A 19,969-nucleotide genomic window follows, 5' to 3' on the forward strand; every position below is an offset into this window, starting at 1 on the left:
TTCCGGAGATTATGGTTGATTGTATTTAATGGCCACTTAATCGCATTTTTACAATATTTTATACTCTCTCATGTACTGACAAAGGTAAATAAAGGATTTCGATCAGGTAAAGGTCATCAAAAATTTTTGTTGACATTTTGAAAATGTTATTTTTTTGAGATTTAAAGATTGTTTTAATTTTTTCCTCAGTAAACAAGGGTGACAAAGAAAAATGTAACCCGCACACACAGTGAACAACATTGATAACAACACGTGATAATCTTTTGAAAATAGTTCGGACGGCTTTTTCACTGCAAAACTTGTTAAAAAACTTTAATAAAATTACAAGAAGATGTGGCCACATTCTTTGGCTCTCTTAAAAAAATCATAACCATTTGCAATATCTCACACAAAGTTTGGGAGTATTAAAGTAAAATCCAAACGTCCCTCCAGAAAATGTGCGAAACGTTTGCTATTTCAATTTTTTCCGAGACGATCGATGCAATAAGAATGAAAAAGTTTACATCATGTTCCTGGAAAGTTAAAAGTATTTTGGTTATCCATAAGTGAACGAAATGATGTGTTAATCTTTAGAAAATCGAAATTTTCGGTAACATTTAGCAATTGTTTCATTTTTATCTCGGCCACCAAGAGTGAAGAAAAATAACTGTTACCTACATACTAATGTAGATGAATATATTAGCTGTCTGATAAATATATTATGTAACAACAACTAATTATTTCACATGCATACTATGGAAGTAGTTGAGCAAAATTCAAAATCCCATTCTGGAAAAGTAAAACATGTCTGCCATTTTGACGTCATAATATTGGCAGGTGAAGCTAAATTTCGGTTTTTGGAATCTGCCTTCACATCAGTTTTGGTCCACAACCTTTCCCAAATTTCATCCCTCAAGCTCTTCTGGAAGTGTTCGGGAATTCATATACGTGAGTGAGTCACACGTCTGGTTTTATATTTAACGGAGAATTCAGATGATAATATACCACAGCCTTAGCTTACCACTGGAAATCTTCGGCATCACATTCACAATTTTCAGTTTTGACAGGGCGGTCAAAATCCCGACCATTGTAACAGTTGGAATGAGATATCCTCCGCAGGAAGACCTCTTTCTTTCCGAGGAGGCAAGGCATCTTGGGCCCGTCTTCACTGCTCGGAGACCAGTACTTGTAGTCATCCTTGGTGCATGGGTAACCTAGGTCAAAAACATGCCTCATGTAATCAATGCAAACTATTCTATGTATCTCACCATTGAGAGAATCAATCACCAGCTGCCTACTGCATATGCCATATCAATGGTAAAGGGTTTAACTCTAAACGCCAGATAACATGATGTCCAACATTAGTACCATCACCTCATTAGCAGACACTTCCAAGCTCTCACTGCCTATCGACAAATATTGCCTTGGATATCAATTCTTCGTGCTTACATACAGTTGAATTCCAATGTATTGGAATAACTGGAGTTTGGCCTGTTCAAAATTGGTATTCAAACGTAGATGATTTTTTCGCAGAATTCCCTCCAGGTTAGCTGTTCTCAGTGGTGGTATATAAAGGGTCTAGCCGGTTAAGATGGTGAAAAGTGCCCCCCGAGATTTTGAAAAATAAAAAAAATATACACATAAAGTGCATCCAAAATAATATGTTTCCCGAAAGTTTCAGACCTCAACAGTGGAAAATAACTCCAAAAAATTGAAACACGATTTTTAGTTTTTTAACCATATCTGCAGTATTTATTTCTTTAAAATCGTTATCGTAATTTTAAAATGTAAATACAGTTACGTTTTACCAACCTGATTTTTTTCAAAATTTTTTGACCGAAAACTCAACTTTTACATAAGTTTTAAAATTTCAAAATTAAATTAAAAAATTTAGGAAACAACAGTCACGCCGAAAATATATATGTTGTCACCCCTACCCTGAAGTATAATCTTAATTTTTTTTAAGATTTTTAAAATTGGTGAAACACGGTCAAAAAGACGAATAACTGCTTCGCGCCATTTGCATCTATGTATTCCAAAAGGATATTTGATTGTTGAGAGCAACTATTGTTGATCTTTTTCTAATATTATTGAGTAAGAATAAAAATTAACATGAACAATGCCTATTACACTTAGATTGATCGTAATTATTGTTTGTAACCATACTGTTAAACTTTAATCTTCATTCGGGAACAATGGATCTGACAGACTTGGCGCTTTTCTTGCCAATAGGTGTCATAGACCTTTTATACTCATAGTATCTGTTTGCTTTCTAACGCTACAAGCAGCCTTTCGGTTTTCGCATTTATGCCAACATATCAGTTAAGAATTATTTAGCATAATTAAGCAAAATAATGGTAAAATAAAGCGAAATAAAAACTTTATCGGATATATAATATATCCTTGTATTATACATAACAAATAATAATTAATTTATGTGTTAGACTACGATAATCATGTCGCTTATGAGTTTATAGGTGAACTACTGAGCCGTGCTAAGAGTTATTTATGTTAATTTACATCATTTCCTGCTAGGCAAATTGCGCCTGAACCCAGCAGTTCCAATACTGCGCCTAACGAAAGGTTAAGTTAGCCCCCAAGCTTCTACAAATACATCTGCCGAAAATGATATTTAAAAATGATCTCCTGACTCTAATTAACTATGTATTTATCACCTACATTTAAGCCAACTTCCTAATAGTACGAGAACATGACTGAATATTCGGGGAAGGGTTTTCGACGAGGCGATGACACCTCATTTTTAATGCCAGCAAATGGCTTTCTCTGATGCTTAATTTCTTAATCAGTGAATGTGAAACAATACGTACGAGTCACGTGCAGCACTGAGAGAAAAAATTATTCGGACAAATTGCTAAGTGAGAGACAGGTTTCCATGAATGTTAATTATGAAAGTCTACATGCGTGTACATTGTAAGATTTAGTCCAATTCCGTAGAAAAAATAGGGCAGTCGAATAATCTCGTCCGTTGGCACCTGGTATTCACCGAGACGGAAGAGGAACCAGAGACGCCACATTCAGAAGGAGCAATGGCGGAATTTGAACTTGAGAAAAGTGCAATTACTGTATTCCAAAGGAACCAGGCAGCTGCCCTATGACATACGAAGTTGAGTCGTAGAAGGTTCCATTTCTCAGTTTAGGAACGCGAAGAGATACGATACGCTATATTAAATAACTGACAGGGTTAGAGATTGTGATGTTAACGATGGTATGACGAAACGTTTATTGTAACAAAATAAAAAGAGTGTTTTTCGCCCTTTTCTATGAATGGTATTATATAATGGAGATATTGTTTAAAATTATTTTTAAAATGTAATATAAAAAATCATTTTGCAATAAAGCATAGCTACTGCAACAATGACTTCATTTTTAAATTGTATACCCATTCTATTTCTTGGTTTTACAAACACACTGTTAATAACTTCATCGGTAGAGCATTACATTAAAGCCAATATATCTGTTCTAATGGACAGTCATGTCTACAAGGAAACAGAATATGGATAAAAATGTGTAAGGCGTGGAATTTACTGCAAGGAAATAATCGCACACAAAAAGTCGCTTAACACACCTTAGTTAATGAAGGAATTTCTTAGGAAATTAGTGACGTGGTCTGGTTCAAAGATATTTTGTGCCGTAAATGGTGTACTAGTATGACTTAGGCCGTTTTACTCCGGTCACATCACTGTGCAATCTTACGCATGTACGAAAGCAGAGTCAAAATTGTTTCGTGTAAAGCGATGAATTGCTACAACGCACGAGAGAATGTGCTGCTATCAGGGGGGAAAATAGGCCCTCCTCTAACTGCAGGCTCGGATTCTCACAATTTCAACAAATGTTTTAAATACTAACCTGCGCAATGATTTTTCCAGGGAAACGGCCATTATGCTTATTCGAAAAGGCGATATACAAATTATCACCGCTTCTGTCATATTCGCGCAGTAATTAGGAATTTAAAGTTTAACAGTACGGTTACAAACAATAATTACGATCAATCTAAAAGTGATAGGCATTGTTCATGTTTATGTTTATTCTTACTCAATAATATTAGAATAAGATCAACAATAGTTGCTCTCAACAATCAAATATCCTTTTGGAATACAAAGATGCAAATGGCGCGAAGCAGTTATTCGTCTTTTTGAACGTGTTTCACCTATTTTAAAAATCTGAAAAAATTAAGATTATACTTCAGGGTAGGGGTGACAACATATATTTTTTCGGCGTGACTGTTGTTTCCTAAATTTTTTAATTTCATTTTGAAAATTTAAAACTTATGTAAAAGTTGAGTTTTCGGTCAAAAAATTTTGAAAAAAATCAGGATGGTAAAACGTAACTTCCAGTAGAAAACAGCCTCCTTCATGTCCAAAAATTTTAATACGACAAGGTAAGAATATTGTGCTAAGCCAACATATACTAGGGCAGAGTCGTGAAGGAGGCAATCGAGAACAAACAGGAGAAGAAGAAGAGGAATACGAATACCGGATTCTACCTCAGCAAAGCGTGGTGATAGACTTTGAACAGGACTGCTCAAAAAGGTCCGATAAGGTTCAGCACAAGGAGGTGGCCTGAGTATTATAAAATGCAAGATATTCAAAGCTGTGAAATATAGCAACCAACGAAAAAAACGGAAAACCTAATATTGTGTCCAGAAATGGACCTACGCAAAGAGCAGCAGGTTAATCAAGAAAGGAAAGAATTAGGTATTTAAGGACCAGAAAAATAGTGAATGTAAGTGACAAAATAGAATATGATAGTCGAACACAGCAGTTGAAGCGCAAAAACTACGTCAAACGAAGGGGAAAAAGATTCCCGGAGCATATGAAGCAGCAGATTCCAGAGGGAAGGTGATGGAGATACAGGCAAAAGAAAACATGGGGTTCAGAAAGAAACGGCGGAAAGGGGATTAGCTGAGAGACTGAGGAAGGCATGGAGATTAGGAATTGGAAGACTCAGAATATCATAACCCGAAACATTATTTATATTAACAACTAAAGGAAATGATGACTCACTGAATGCATTGCGAAGGTCCACCTTGATAAGGTGCCACTGGTGATGTCTTTTGACTGAGCCAATTATTGTGAAGGTTGTCGTATTCTTCCCTGGCTCTGTTATCAGACCATAGATGCGAATGCCATCATTGTAAAATTCAAATGAATTCCATGTCTCCCCCTCATCGGTGGAGTACATCAGTTCCCTAGTCCGGCCAAGGAATTTGGAGTATTTGACAGCCACCAGGACTCCTCCGTGATCACCAAAGTTAAAGAAATGATGACCTTTCAAAACCTGAAAAGTGAAAATTACACATATGAATAAATTCCAGTTTCACTCTGCCCATGAGCAAAGGGTTAGGATGGATATGAGCACGTGAGAAGGTCAGAATAACTTTGGCATGAAAATGAAATAGATCAGGCTGTAGGTAATACATATTACACACATACATGGCATGTAGGCAGTGAGTAAAAGGGTACCTGATGCCATGTTAGTCCTGCATCTCTGCTTAGGAAAACACCGGGTTGGCCCTCGAGTGACTTGCCAATGATGCCCGTAGCCATGATGAGGCCAGGTGCTGATTTAGACGACCGGATTGGCACCGAGCGAGTCTTTGGGTACAGCTTGTTGAAGCGCTGAAACAGATGCAGCGAGCACCCATCCGCCTGCAGCATATGAAATGTCAGTAGGGTAGAAGTATTATTGTCTGACCATTCTGGTATTTAAACCTACAACCAATAGGATGCTTGCTTCCACAGGGTCTTTAGTTGTGACATACAAATCGTAGCCTCCATCCCAGGCTGGCGTTGGCAGTACTCATATTACTTTGATTTCTCATAATTTTTATGGTTTTTCAAACTATCCGCGAAAATATGCATTTAAACAAATCAAAGCAATTGCGTGAAGCTCTGCCATACCAATGGCGGTAAAACTCTAATTGTTTCTGTTCTGGCTTATTAGTAGCGTAAACAAATGGCATGCAAAACACAATTAATGGCACGGTTGATTGCACAATTAATGCAGAAAAATAACTTGTGAGATATTCTAAATATTATGCAATCATCTATATTATTCATAGATGTAAAATTATAATCACAGTGAAATAGGGCACATGTCAATGATTAAGACTGCGTCAGGATAAAATATTTACAATTCTTTACGTTCATCATTCCCCACATTGGAATGTAAAAAATTCAATAAGAAATCATGAAGCAGTGACTTTGTTCAGTAATTTATAAATAAATTGGTATTAGATTCAAAATAATATGCAAATAATTTATGATTTATTATTAATGATTTGAAAGTTCTAGATTGATTATAGCCCTTAACAAAGACTCAAATTATTATCATTTGAAATACAAATCACTCTGTGATAGATACAGTACAACTGAAAACAATTAAGTACCCAGTGAAATAAATAGTACTCTTCAGTTATTAGCAATGAATCAAAGCAATAGAGGTGGCGTGGAATCTGCTTCTGAGAGAGAGAACCCTCACCATTGAACAATTGATTGGCCGCCCTTCGTTATCAACTTTAGGGGCCTTGAGGGGCCACCACTTGCCACCCATGTCGAATGTGATGACGGTTTTGAGGTCCTCAGGTCTTACACCCGGCACAGATATGTTTGAGATTTGGGAAGCTATATAGATCCCCCTTAAACCTTCAACCTTGTGGAAATCAGCAAAAGGCTTGTCTGTCACACCGCTAGAAAGCAAATAAAAAAAGGCATCAGCATACTTCTTGTATGAAAATTTCTGAGAATATTTTACCCGATTCTAAGGTACATTATGTGTTACTAATAATTTTCATTTTAAATATAGAATTGAAGAAAATTTTAAATACACCTTAATGCATTTTGTACAACCATTCTACCATGATTGAAACATACTTTGCACATTCAGCCTCCTGAAAATTATACTACCAATTTTAAAATTACAAAATCATTTTCAAAAATAACTTTTGGCTTCATTGTCGAAACATTTATGCCAAATGTCTAAGTTATTTTGCCGTGCCACATTGTGACGCAAATATTTTACGAAAATAGAAACTGCCATTTATACTGCTTGCACCATGACGATTTCATTTTCAAAAAGTTAAATTTGACGCTTTACTTTAAACCCAAAAATCAGAAACTTGCTTCGTTCGAAGAACACATTTAACTTGCCAATTTTTTAGGGAAAAATAGAGTTAATGTAGATCGAGAAATCTTGCACAATGCAAGAAAACTCGAGGGTCACGTAATGTTTCGTTCCCAACATAAAAATTTTCAAAGTTGTCCAAATTCCAATGGCACAAAAAGCAGCATTTCATGGGGGTCAGGAAGCTCAGATGTCACAGCTGTATTTTCTAAGACTTCCATGCCATCCCGTTGCAGCACTTGATCGGCATGACAACGTCGATGCAAGTTTAAATACCTACTTAAGAGATTATCGTATGGGAGTGCCAGAGGAGGGGATGCAGACGGAAGGAAGGTTGACCAATTTTGTGATAACATTCAATGAATTTTCAGCTATCCAATAAACCAGGAAAGTTAGGTTTATTCGCTTCTGCTACCCAACTCTTCCTCTCACTGAGCGGTCGTCTCGTTCTGTTCCCGCAACTCGTCACAGGCACGCGGCGTTATAATGTTGTTCCAAACATTATTAATTGAGTTGCAGATTGCGCAGTTTCTATTTCATTTAATGATATACTGATAAAATGTATTTAGAGTGTGTGGAAACATTTTTATTGACTTAAAGAGAACAAATGAACACTGTGGCATGAAACCATCGCGAGGAAGTGAAAAATCCACCATGCAACAACTGAAGCATTTTCGTGTGAAACACAACCATGCGATAAGAATGGGACCAAATTCGGGGGAAACGTATTTGAGGGAATCTAAAATTCAATCAATGGTTACCCGAAAATTGAAGCCTATTTCCATTTCCAACCGTAAGTATAAGAGTTTAGATCCTGAGCGTGTACAAATATTAGTGCTTCTAAAAATAACTCGAAAGTTATAAAAATGATTTTTAATGAGCAAAAATATTTAAGGAGGAACCTGCGCTTCGGAATACTGCTTTCATTAGTTAGATAAACTCGACAACAACGAGTTATAATGGCTAAATTTGTCATTCATAAAAAGTAAAAGTAATGTTAAATCAATCAAAATAGTTGTAAAATGCATGAATTTTACTAAAAATGGAATAATCCTGAGATATGAAGAATGGCTGTTATATTGACTCTTAGGTATCGGAAGAATTTAAAAACTCTCTCTGGAAATACAGTAAAGTTTTATAGCTACATATATCATTTGTGATGAATAAAAATAACATAACTATTGAAAGTTTATGCTCTGTTTATTTCAACCTAATTCGGAAAAATGATTTATATATATAATTGCTGACCACCAACTCGACAACGCTGTCAACATATTGTTGTTTCACACCGGTTGAGCACCTTTGTTTGTTTACGCTACCTCGTTTAGTTACGTTGCATTGTTACAATATTACTCGTTTTATTATCCACTTTACTTAGCCTTAATTTATTAAATATACCTTTGGGCTGAAGTGATGGCTTCAATGTGCCGATTTAAAGGAAAATTTGTGTCTGAAGGTGAAGGTAAGACTTTGGATAATTTGAGGAAACGAAATGTGGCCGAAAGTGAATCCATCAATTCCATCGAAGTGATTCCAACGAGTGCATCTGTTGAAGGATACCGAATCGTCGACGAGCATTTTTTGGCAAAGCAGATGATTTGTACACATTTTTCTTCAATTTTATGATTAACACTTCAGATTCATTTAATTTTGATAATGTTATCTTATATTACTTTCTTAATCCCATATTAATCCAGGTTTATGAATATATTAGTTTTTGCCACATGATAAAATTTAAGACAAAAATGAAAATTCAAATCCTTTCGTCAAACTAACTTAAATTAGGTCACATAATCACTGGTGTTTGAAGATGAAAACACGTCAATAGCAATAAAATTTCAAATCTTAAAAGATACGATAAGCTACTGGTTTTTAATTTCTTAAGAATTTCTTGCAATATTTCCCAGCATAAGGTGTCCATAATTGTTTAAATAATCAATGATATAATCTTGATATATCTTGATTTAAGATGATTAAAGTCCCTGTCGAAGGACTGACACAAAGCTCTTTAATGATTATTTCTTCGTAGATTTTCCATTAAATAGCCTCATCCATACTATTAATAAGGAGTTGATTAGTGAAAATTAGAGACTAATGTTTCATTTATAACCCAAATTAAATTCAAATCATTAATATCAGGATAATTAAATAATCCTTGCTCCTAGTGCCGAAGTTTCAGTAAATTTGGAAGGCTGGCATTGCCACTTCTACGGACTCACTTACGTCAGCTGTCACCGATTGTTCAAGAATGCATCCTAATTTTTATCCTCCTGCAATGACTTCATGAATAGATGTATTTACTGCTGTTTTTTCAAATTATGCTAATTGGACCTTTGGAAAACGTATCAAAGTAAATTGGTTGGACAGTGAAAAAAAGAAGTACTCTTTTTTATTCTATTTTATACTTTCGAAGAATTGCATTGGTGAATATTCCATTAATTAGTACATTCTCGAATATTTATTTCCAAACACTGCAAAGTCGGTACCCAACAGCAATATGCTTGTCTCCTGGTACATTCATTTACCTTTAGACCTTATTCTAGACTTTTAATATCAATAAAATTGATTTTTAAATACATAATGCGCTAGATAATGAACTTATATTTAAGAAGTATTTTCTACAAGTTGAAAACGATGTATCTTTTTCGAAATAAACGTAAAACAATTTTAAGTAATATTCTGAAGAACCGATAAACTATCGCAAGTCTCAATAAATTCTATCATTATCGCTTTTGAAGCGATACGCCTACAATTTCAAGGGATGTATTATATTCCGGTCATGATTATTCGCATGTTTAATAAAATTTAGGCACTTATAGGAATTACTTTAACAACCAGCACTGATAAATTACATATTTCGGTGTATCGCACGTTTCGAGATGAACTGAATATTTGCTGAATCAATTCGTAGAAAAATGACTCCGAAAAATCCAATTCACTGGAAATACGCAGCAGTCGACAGGTGCAATATCGATCTTCATATTTAACCTCCGTATACTTTGCAACGTTGCCACTACCTGCGAAGCAAAATAGCTGCTCGCTCTGAAGAAAACCGGAAGCATGTTCTTTAAACTTATATACTGGCTCTAACATATCGGTAACCCCTTCTAAAAACTATATATATATTGGGCATCGATGTCTCTTCTATGCTGTGCTAATTTTTTAACGATATATTTCGGGCCAAATTTGAGATAAAAAATGTTTCACAAGGGATTCTCCCGTTAAGACAATGTATTTCAAGGTGGAAATCCGTCCTTTTCAAATCCATAAATCCTTTTTAAATGGCCGATGACATAGCAATATTTTTTCACTATTCGATAGAAAAAATAATGATCAACAACATGTGTCAAAATAAGGGTAGGTTTTCGGGCATGTTTGCAATGATGGTTCCTCCTTAAATGTGTATGAAAATGTGAATAACATTCCTTTGAATGTATTTACACATAAGAAATTCGAAATATTGCTTTTTTGTATAGCAGGCCATTGAAAATGCAATTGGATCCGGAAATATCCGAAGATCCGACACCTGATATCAAGTATCCGTTAAGGATCTGGTCAAAAAAAATCCTGGATCAGTCCATCCCTAGAGAGAATCTTTTAATTCACCACGCGGCCATTTCGCTATGGAGTTCTACTGAAAATTTCACCACTAATGTGCACTCATGTTGTGCCTAAAAGGGCATCACACATTTCTCAATGTAGACCCTAAAAATATTGTTTCATAATTTTGCTAATTTAATTCAACCATTGAGGTGTAACATCCAACATCAATAATTTAAGCAATATAACTATGTTTAAGATTTGGAGTTTCTTTGAAAGTATATTAAGAATGCAGTTTTAGCTGTATATTTTTATTAAAAAATTTATCTTTTCGTTATTTTGTTAACATGTAAACCAAAATGTGACTGTGACACCCAGACTAGGGGGAACTGTTAGAGTGGGGAAGTGTCACGCACGGCTTTAGAAAAAGAGAAGCGGTCGAACATCTCGCGAGGTGGGGTCCGTGATGATGCCTGGGACTTTTTCCCCGAACATGACTGTAATGCTGTTTAACATTGATTAAGCAATGTTCGCAGGCAAAGGGTTAAGGATGAGTCGGTACTAATTTTATTCGAATCCAACTCCACCTTTGTTCCTGGCATTGGTTCTCTGTTCCAATTTTCAGTCATGTGTTGCGTTTTCATTGTTTCGTTTTCAATAGCTATCAATGGTTTTCGTTGGAGTGACATGAAAACTACACAAAAAACACATGATTCCATTACTTATAATTATTAAAAGCATTTGATGTAAACTATGCTAAATAAAGGTTATCTAATTGATCTTTGAGCTAAAAATATTGGTAACGTTTTTTTGCATCCCCTCTCACAGATCAGTAAAAAAGAAAATTGAGAACTGAGCAGTCATCATCATAATTAGATTTTAGTTTTCCATTCTTTGGAATTTGTAAAACTTTGAGTTGCGGCTCACTCAGTTTCATGAGAAGCCCTAATGATCAGAAATAGCTACACAATAACGATCTCCCCTAAGTTCTATTATAGAAATAATTGCTCCACAATTCCAGCAGCTTAAGACACTTACTTGAGCCATGAGACATTCCAGGTGTTATCGGGGAAGAAGCATAATATCTTCGGTAGAGATAGGGTGAACAGCATACCATTCTCAGTGACTCTGTCAGACACATATAAATTGACTTGCCCATTGCCGTCATGGTCAACCGCCACAAACACTTGCCCATCTGACACTTCAGCTACGTGATAATTTAAGTTATTCGTTTCAGAATGAAATACAGCCTTCACAAAAGGTTTCCTCTTATGGGATATATAAAGGTCCAGATTTTTCTGAAAAGTAAAAATTTAATTATCACCATATATTCGCCAGTTTCAATTAGAAATAAACTCAAATGAATAAAAGGCCATATTTTAAAAATTAGAACAACAACTCTGACCTCTCCAGCCTTTTTAGTAGCAAACATAAAATCTTTCCGAACTTCAAAGTCCTCCAAATCCTTGAGGACGACCTTGGTAAGATCCTCATCTTGAAAATATGATGGTGAAGAAAGGACAGTTGAAGAGCCGGTGGGTTCCTCTCTTTCCACGTACAAATGCTGTTTCTCTCCAGGGAGGTTTGACCAAAAGTAAGCTTTCACATTTTCTTGAACGAGCGTCCAAGTGCTTCCAAAATCTTTTGTGACCCACAGCTGTAACATAAGATTTAATAGATGTGTTGCAACAGGCTCTCTTCCCAGCTTTTGTCAAGAAAATAATAAAGGATAGCAATACCTTTTTCTGAGGGTCAATTTTGTCGTAAGCCAGAAAAGTGAGAGGTTCCTCTTCATCAAAAGATATATCAGTTGGATGGAATTTCAACTTAACCATTTCAAAGTGCTTTCCATGGTCTGTGGTTGAATATATAACCTTTTGGGTGCTATCTATAAAAACATACTGCAGATAACAATTTTAAGAAGATTACTATTAGAGAATGAAAAGTATATTTATTCAAATTCACGGTGCATGAACCATAGGGAGTCCATAGGCGAATGGAAGTCCCAAACTTCATAATGTAGAGCAAGCTCGTATTCGAATACATAATTGGACAAAAGACAACCTTTATCCTAACTTACATCCATACGACAACACTGAAACGTTCACACACAGTATGAATTGAATTGGGTCATACCAGATAACATATTTTCATGGCAAAACCTATTTAGATATTATGTGCACTTACATGCGTATTATACTTGGGATGATTGTAGAATTTATCCAGAGTAGCGTAGCCACCTGACTGGTCTTGTAACGAAAAGAAATGGGTTTTATTTTCCAACGTAGTTCCGTAATCATAAGAAATAAAAACGGACGATGGTCTGCCGCGGCCAATAGTAGGGTCCCTGGCGAGACAAACGAAGACGTCAGATCCTTCACCAGCCCAATGCACCATTAGCTGCTGGTGACTGTCGTCCAGACTATTGACCTGAAAACGATACGGATAAGGGTGTTAATGGCAAATAATGACCAACCACTTCCCTTAAATTCATGATTATAAAAACACAATATGAAATGTTTGAGTAACATGTGATCACCACACAGTACGACGCCATTAGGAAATCCTAATCCTAGCAATATTCTAAGCATGAAGTTAGACATTATTATTGATCCTTCAGATACACTTTTAACGAGCATACCACTGATATTATCTCGCCGTCATGAGTAGACGCTCTTTTAAAGCGATGAAGCTGCGGCTCGATATTGCTCAGCTCTATGATGCCACCCTCCACAGAAGAGTCTCTATTAAATATAAAACTTCGACCATGAGCGACCTCCGTGTCTTTCACGTATAAATGTTTACACCTCGGTCCTTGTAAGTCTGCTACTACCGACAATAACTCAATTGCCAAGAGGATGAAAATACATATCAACCTCCCGGGGGAAGCCATTATTTTCGACTAAATACAACTAAATGACTAACGCAGCTCACAACTTCCGCAAGGGAAAACTTTTAACAGCAAGTCGTCACAACCACTTCTTATTCACAACGCATATTCATCATACCCACATGGCAGACGGACGAAGACTGATATGACGATCAAGCAGATGACTGAAGTGCAGCCTGAACTCCAGTGATCTCGTGCCATTGACATGTTATCATCAAGGTCAATTAGTTGTTTACTATGTTATGATCGCTGATGGTGGTACTGGTGAAAAATATTTCCCTATAGTGTCGTAATGTATAATTGAGGAATAACATTCTAGAGGGCTCACGGCAATGGCGGAGTTGGTACGGAGTGGGCACGGCAAAGGGACCTGCTACGAACGACACGGTGCACAGTGGTCCGAAATCGGAAAAAGGAGGACATAAGTCCCGAATTACTTTTTTTGAGGTAGAGACTTGAAACTTAGTGCATATGCTCACATATCATTGGAGATCATGAAACAATAAGTCATTTTTCATAGATCCCAGCCGTTGCTATGACAAAGAGGAACAAACATAACCAATTTTCCAAAATCCCGCGCGATCTGGTATTTCTTCGAAAAACTACAGAGATTAGATGGTGGCAGAGTTTTGGAAGGATTTTAATGGGATAAAAAACATTATATTCCAATAATACGGTACTTTATCCATATTTTACATCATTTTTAATATTTGGGTCGATATTGGTTTGGTATAATGTCGAATAATGGCGGACGCTTTTTTCCGGCAAAACCTGATATAAAGTGGACAATATCTTTAGTTAGAGAAAAAACAGTTCTCCTAATTCTCATCAGAGCATTTAATAGAGGTTATTTAAGAATATAAAACAAAACTCTTGGAAAAAAGTTTGCGGCAGCGAAAATGAACGCAATTTTTCGATCTCGGTTTCGCAACGTGGGACCTTATAAGCGGGGAAAATCAAACAATGTCACCGAGACTCTATAGACGATGTGGCACTGTTTGATATTTCACGTTTTTTGGAACTTAATTATTTCAAATTAAAATTGAATTCAATATCATTTTTATAATCATCACGTAAAACATACAATCAAGGGCGCAACCACGATCAAAATTCCTGAGTGGGGGGGGCAAGCCATAGTTGTTCGAGTTATAGGTAAGATGGAAAATGTGAATGAAACCAACATTTTATGGAAACTGTAACAGCTGTTTACTAGTTCGTAAAATTTATTTGCTTAAAAAAATATTATTTTCCTTGAATACATTTGCGATTTTTGCTCCTAGGGGGCGTGGGGGGGGGGGGGTTGCTGCCCCCTCCTGCCCTCGCTGGGTACGCCCATGCTTACAATCACAGAGGTCGCTATGATTAAAGCTCATATTTATTCACTGATTTTAAGCCTTAAATTGTCCAAAGCAAGTGGCACAGGTGATTTTTCTCACTATTATTCGTGATACGGTTAATATACTTGAATAAACAAACTTCAAGACTTACTAGATCAAACAAGCTTTATCATGAAATATAATCTTTAAAGTGAATAACGGAGGTGGATACGCAACTGACAATCTTTACATTACTGTCAGACATTAATGGATAGCGTTTGCATAGCTATTTGCATTACAACCACTGACTATGTGATTATCAGCAGTATATTAACGCGATTTGTCACGTTGAAAATAATACTATTTTGGCACATAGGATGTTTGCAGAAATCTCCAAGCAGCGAGAATAATTGTGTTCACCTTACAATAAAAGCAAACGTAGTCCTTTACGAAGAATTTTCCGATACCTATGAAAAAATAGATGAAGTCCTTGCAAAGGAAAGCATATTGAACATAAGAAAGCATCAAAAATTTTCAATTTAAATAAATGAATGAGGTGCTGTCAGTAAAAACAACTTACCCTAACGTATCCACCTCCAACGGCCGTGGTTCCGACTGCTAAAAGGATGTTGTTTAGGTTTTATAATTTTTTTTGTTTCAATGCTCCAGTTTTATACTTTATATTCCTACTCAGATATTAATAATAAATATTACAAGCTGTGAAGGCTTCCGATTCTCTCTCGTCGGATATTTTGCTTTAAAAACGCCAGCTCGACCTGAAAACGGTAAATGAACGTCCTCCATTAAGGGGTCGGAGTCATAAAGGCAGGGTATCCGGCCGTGGTATTACTCCGACCCCTAGCCGTCATGTCGCTTCGACCAGCGGCTACTTGTACTCGCTTGGAGGCGGTGCACGCGCTTCCGGACAGTTCGACACCGTATACGGAGTTTCACGGCATGCTATCAGCCGTTCGTAATAGGGCCCAAAGAGCAGATAGGTGGCCCCGGAGTTGCGAGCAATAGGCGATAGACCTCTCGTTCAAGGTTTATTCTGCACCTCGATTGTGGGAAGGGTGAGAGCGACGTCGCAGAGTCGTCCGGATCGCGAAAATTTTGGTAAAAAAATAGATTTTTGTCGGATTACTTAGAGAATTGCACACTCAATGTTTTCATTCGAATTTATTGAATTTGTTTTGTAAATATAATATTTTTTGATGGTAGGTGATTCCATTTTCAATTAGACTATTGCTCTCACATAAACAAGAAGTAACTAGAGATTACCAAACTAGATAAAACAATAATATTCGTCGTAATATCCGCGATACGTGGCCTGAATGAAGATTTCTCCTTAGACGTCTACTTGCAATTACTAATATTTCCAGTTTTTACGAATTAATTTCTAACACGGGTTCATCATATTGCAAAAATATGTTATTGGCTTGACTTCAAAAGATAGCAATGAGGAAAATGTGGGTTGATTCTTTCTGCTTCCACATCTATGTTTACTTCGGCACCAGAGTCTCTACCCCAATGACCCTAAAAGGACACGTGTCTGCAATATCTTTCCTCATACCACGCCCATCTTTTTGACGTGTCGTTGGCAGTCCCAAGGAAGCTGTCTTCCTAGTTCTTACAAGTGGACCGACTATCTTACTATCACCCCTCGCTTCTTCTCCGCACCCCCTCCTGCCTTCGAGCAGCCGACAGCAGTGGTGCAGGCCTAGATACACTCCAATGCACCGTCGTAAAATAATCTTGAAAGTGGAGTGCCGCCCATCTCAAGCAGCTTCAGTGAAGGGTATGTGAAACCCATTTGTGTTAAATATCTGATGCTTGGGGGTGGTCGTATGGGCGGAAAGGTATTGGAGCTAGAAACAAGAAATGAGTAAAGGAATTTGTGGTGAGAATGAATATACATTAAATGAAAAATATAGAAATAATTCAATATTCCAGAGCCCTCCCTAGATGCTAATGCATACTAATAAAAGAATATGCCGAAATATCTTGAACGGAATTACCATCCCAATGAAACAGCTGGCCGAGGCGATTTCTTGTATTTATACCTATTTTCCTCGTTGTTTTATGGTTTCTCCGCGTAGGAAAAAAATTGAAGGAAACGGTGGCGCGGGACTGAAGCTGACCTTAAGCAACCCGCATCAATCGTCTATCCCTCTGTGCGGTTGACGTGATATCATGTCTTTAAAAAAAATGGAACAACTATCAATGTACGGCCCAGAAATTTTCTGAATATATTTTTCCAGCTCTTTAGGAATCGATGCATGCGTTTTGCACGAAAAAACGGAAGCCGCCACAGGGGATAATACTGACTTTTACTTGGTCAGCATTGAAAGTGCTAAGATTGCATTGGTAAGCGGTAGGAAGCAATGGCGGCGCGAGTATATACGCATGTTAGCAAGTGCACACGAAATGGTGAATGAATTATAAAAGAAAACTATGTTTTCCTTTACAATGAGAAAGATAAAAATCCTGTGAACATCAGGGGCGTACCCAGGATCAAAACTAGGGGGGCGGGGCAAGCCATGGTGTTTCAAGTTGTAGGTAAGGTTTATGCATGGAAAAGGTGAATGAAATCAACATTTTAAGGAAACTGACAGCTCTTGATTATATTTTAAAATTATTTTCCTGAAAAAATATTTATTTCCATAAAGACATTTGCGATATTTGCTTCTAGTAAGGCAGCTGCCCCCTCCTGCTCCTCGCTGGGTGGTGAACATAAAAATAGGATATGAATCTCCAAACAGTGTGCGGTCCGATGACATGGCACCGGACGCATATTCGGTCTACGGGATCGCTTGTCGGTGCTCGGGCGGGACGAGGTAAGCGGGGGGGCATGCAATGTTCACATGGGTGCTGGGAGGAGACTCAACACAACGTGAGTGCGCACGCGCATATTTGATGAGTAACTCGCGGGTAGTGTAGCTGCCACCTACACTACCTGCGCTCAGGATCCAAGTCCGTCAATGCATTCAGTGCAATTTGGCAGTCATCATTTGAACTTTTTCATCATTGTATATCTTCTCCAATGCACACCCTGAATATATTACCACCAGCCGCCACTGGTAGGAAGTTCGCCGGGTCAGCTAGTGTATTCATAATCTGAACGAATAGGCTATCACTTAGATAGCGACAAGGAAGTATTCACTCGACAACCACGGATTATGATGAAATTGGGAGAGATAGTACTGCAGCCTTCTGTAATGCGGCACTGGATCATCGGCAAATTTGTGAGATTATATCACCGAAGGTATTTTGTCGGAATACATGCTACTGAGCCTTTTTGTGAAACTTAATGGACTCCATTAAATGAAATATAATCCATGAATTAGTTCCTCGGTGAAACTTTGAGGCGAAACTGGAGACATATTTATGATAATTGTAGTTTTTGGTTTGGAGTTTATTATTTCAGGAATAAAGAGCGTATAAATTGTAAAAGTTTGCGAACAACAACATGCGAAAAAGTTATACAAAAGAATTCACCATCTTCATCGTTTTGGTTACATCAAACATTCTCCTGCGTACTGGAGTTTTTTATAAACGCCGAAAATAAGGTATTCTCGGGCCACTCCTAAATTTAACGACCGCGTAGACATGCCTACAAATAAAAATATTTTTAGAAAATGTTTTACATATATATTTAGATAGGTGGAGATATTTAACCCTCTGAAAACAAATCACTAGTTTTTACTCTTCGGGAAATTAGTCCCCAACAATGAGGTGAAATGAGGGCTTTAACCTCGGGAAATCATTGATGGATGACATTTCAGCCACTCAGGTGAAGTATCACCGGAAAGGGTCGTCAACAGGTCGGTTGCAGTTAGAAGTTTGGACTAAAAACTTGGTGTTGTATACTTGAAAAAAATCCTGTGTCAATGTTGAAAATCAATATTTTAATTAATAATTAACAACACTCCAAAGGAAATCATAAGATAGATAAGCGGTTAAAACGAAAATTATCCAAGAATTGTAACACGCTGAGATAGATGGCTGAGCGGGGGACGAATGTAAAAATATAGCGTTTGTTTCTCGTACAGAAAGTTGTTTTTTAATCGTTATTGTTGAGATCGATTTTGAGCTGTATAATCGGTAGCCTGTGTGAAAATGAGTTTACTGAAAATACTGGTGAGTCCTGAAGTTTTCGATCGAAGTCATGGAAAGCCTAGGTTGAGTACATTGGACAACAAAATGAAATGTGCGTTGGCGGGGAAAGAAGTCAAGGATATATACAAGTGGCCTTTATATAAAAGAATACTCGATAAATATCTTGGCTTAATAACCGACTTTAAATCCCCCGTACACGTTTCAATAGTAAAAACCTTGGCCTCATCACCAACACGACTCGTTTAGGCAGAGAATAGCAATGCATTTAGGACAACGTTGGCCGAAATTAAGAGGGCAATTGAGCAATTGGATACGACATGGGAACGAATAAACGAAAGACTTGAAAGCAATACTCCGCCGAAAAAGGAAGCAAAGGCTATCATCTCCGAGAATCGTTCCATGAAGAAGTCCGCGAGAAATAATGACAAAAGAATTCGGACCAGAGTGGGACACGACGCAATAGCTAACGTGTTCAGCGATCCCAAACATCCTGCTGGCTTTTCCAAAGCCGTACAGATTAAAAAAATAAAATAAGAGAGACGTTTTCCCAAATGGATGGGTCAACAAATTTCAAAATAAATAATAATCAATTTTCAATCAAACAATTTTTTCCCAAAAAAATGATGGACTTCACTTGGTGCTGAATAGAACTCATGCCATCAAATTTCTTGCTAAAATCCTTAGGGGTATGAGATAGTTTTCCATCAAATTAAGTGATGCAATGATGTGATAATGTTTTCCTGGCTTCCACTGCATTGATAGTTGTCTGCGACTTCTGATCATAAGATTCTTACCGGCAAAACTGTCTTCAACTGACAAAAAACAATAAGTTGCCCAGAAAACATTATTGTATCTGCCATTTACCTTGGAGGCCTTCGCAAGAAAGTTCTTCATAGTGATAAAGACACACTGGTATTTTGGATACCGTTGACCATATCATGGGATGCATGTCAAAATCTAACTTAAGAAATGATACCAATGG

At 37.1% G+C, this 19,969-nt stretch overlaps 1 protein-coding gene across 3 annotated transcripts in view; it reads right to left on the minus strand.

Annotated features, from left to right (window-relative positions):
* The window catches only part of LOC124154474 (sortilin-related receptor-like), a 56,428-nt gene extending 42,772 nt beyond the window's left edge, over nt 1-13,656 (minus strand). For 2 of the 3 annotated variants that reach the window (XM_046528229.1, XM_046528228.1), the window contains exons 1-9: nt 13,304-13,656; nt 12,850-13,092; nt 12,402-12,563; nt 12,068-12,319; nt 11,701-11,960; nt 6,481-6,688; nt 5,463-5,648; nt 5,004-5,277; nt 1,001-1,193 (exon numbers count right to left, since the gene is read on the minus strand). In XM_046528229.1, coding sequence (XP_046384185.1) covers nt 1,001-1,193; nt 5,004-5,277; nt 5,463-5,648; nt 6,481-6,688; nt 11,701-11,960; nt 12,068-12,319; nt 12,402-12,563; nt 12,850-13,092; nt 13,304-13,555 — 2,030 coding nt within the window. In that variant the 5' untranslated portion in view covers nt 13,556-13,656. The remainder of the gene's footprint in view (nt 1-1,000; nt 1,194-5,003; nt 5,278-5,462; nt 5,649-6,480; nt 6,689-11,700; nt 11,961-12,067; nt 12,320-12,401; nt 12,564-12,849; nt 13,093-13,303) is intronic. The other variant, XM_046528230.1, reaches the window with a different exon arrangement.
* Nucleotides 13,657-19,969: the final 6,313 nt, after the last annotated feature.

Source organism: Ischnura elegans, chromosome 2 (assembly GCF_921293095.1).
Source record: "Ischnura elegans chromosome 2, ioIscEleg1.1, whole genome shotgun sequence".
Lineage (NCBI taxonomy): Eukaryota > Metazoa > Arthropoda > Insecta > Odonata > Coenagrionidae > Ischnura > Ischnura elegans.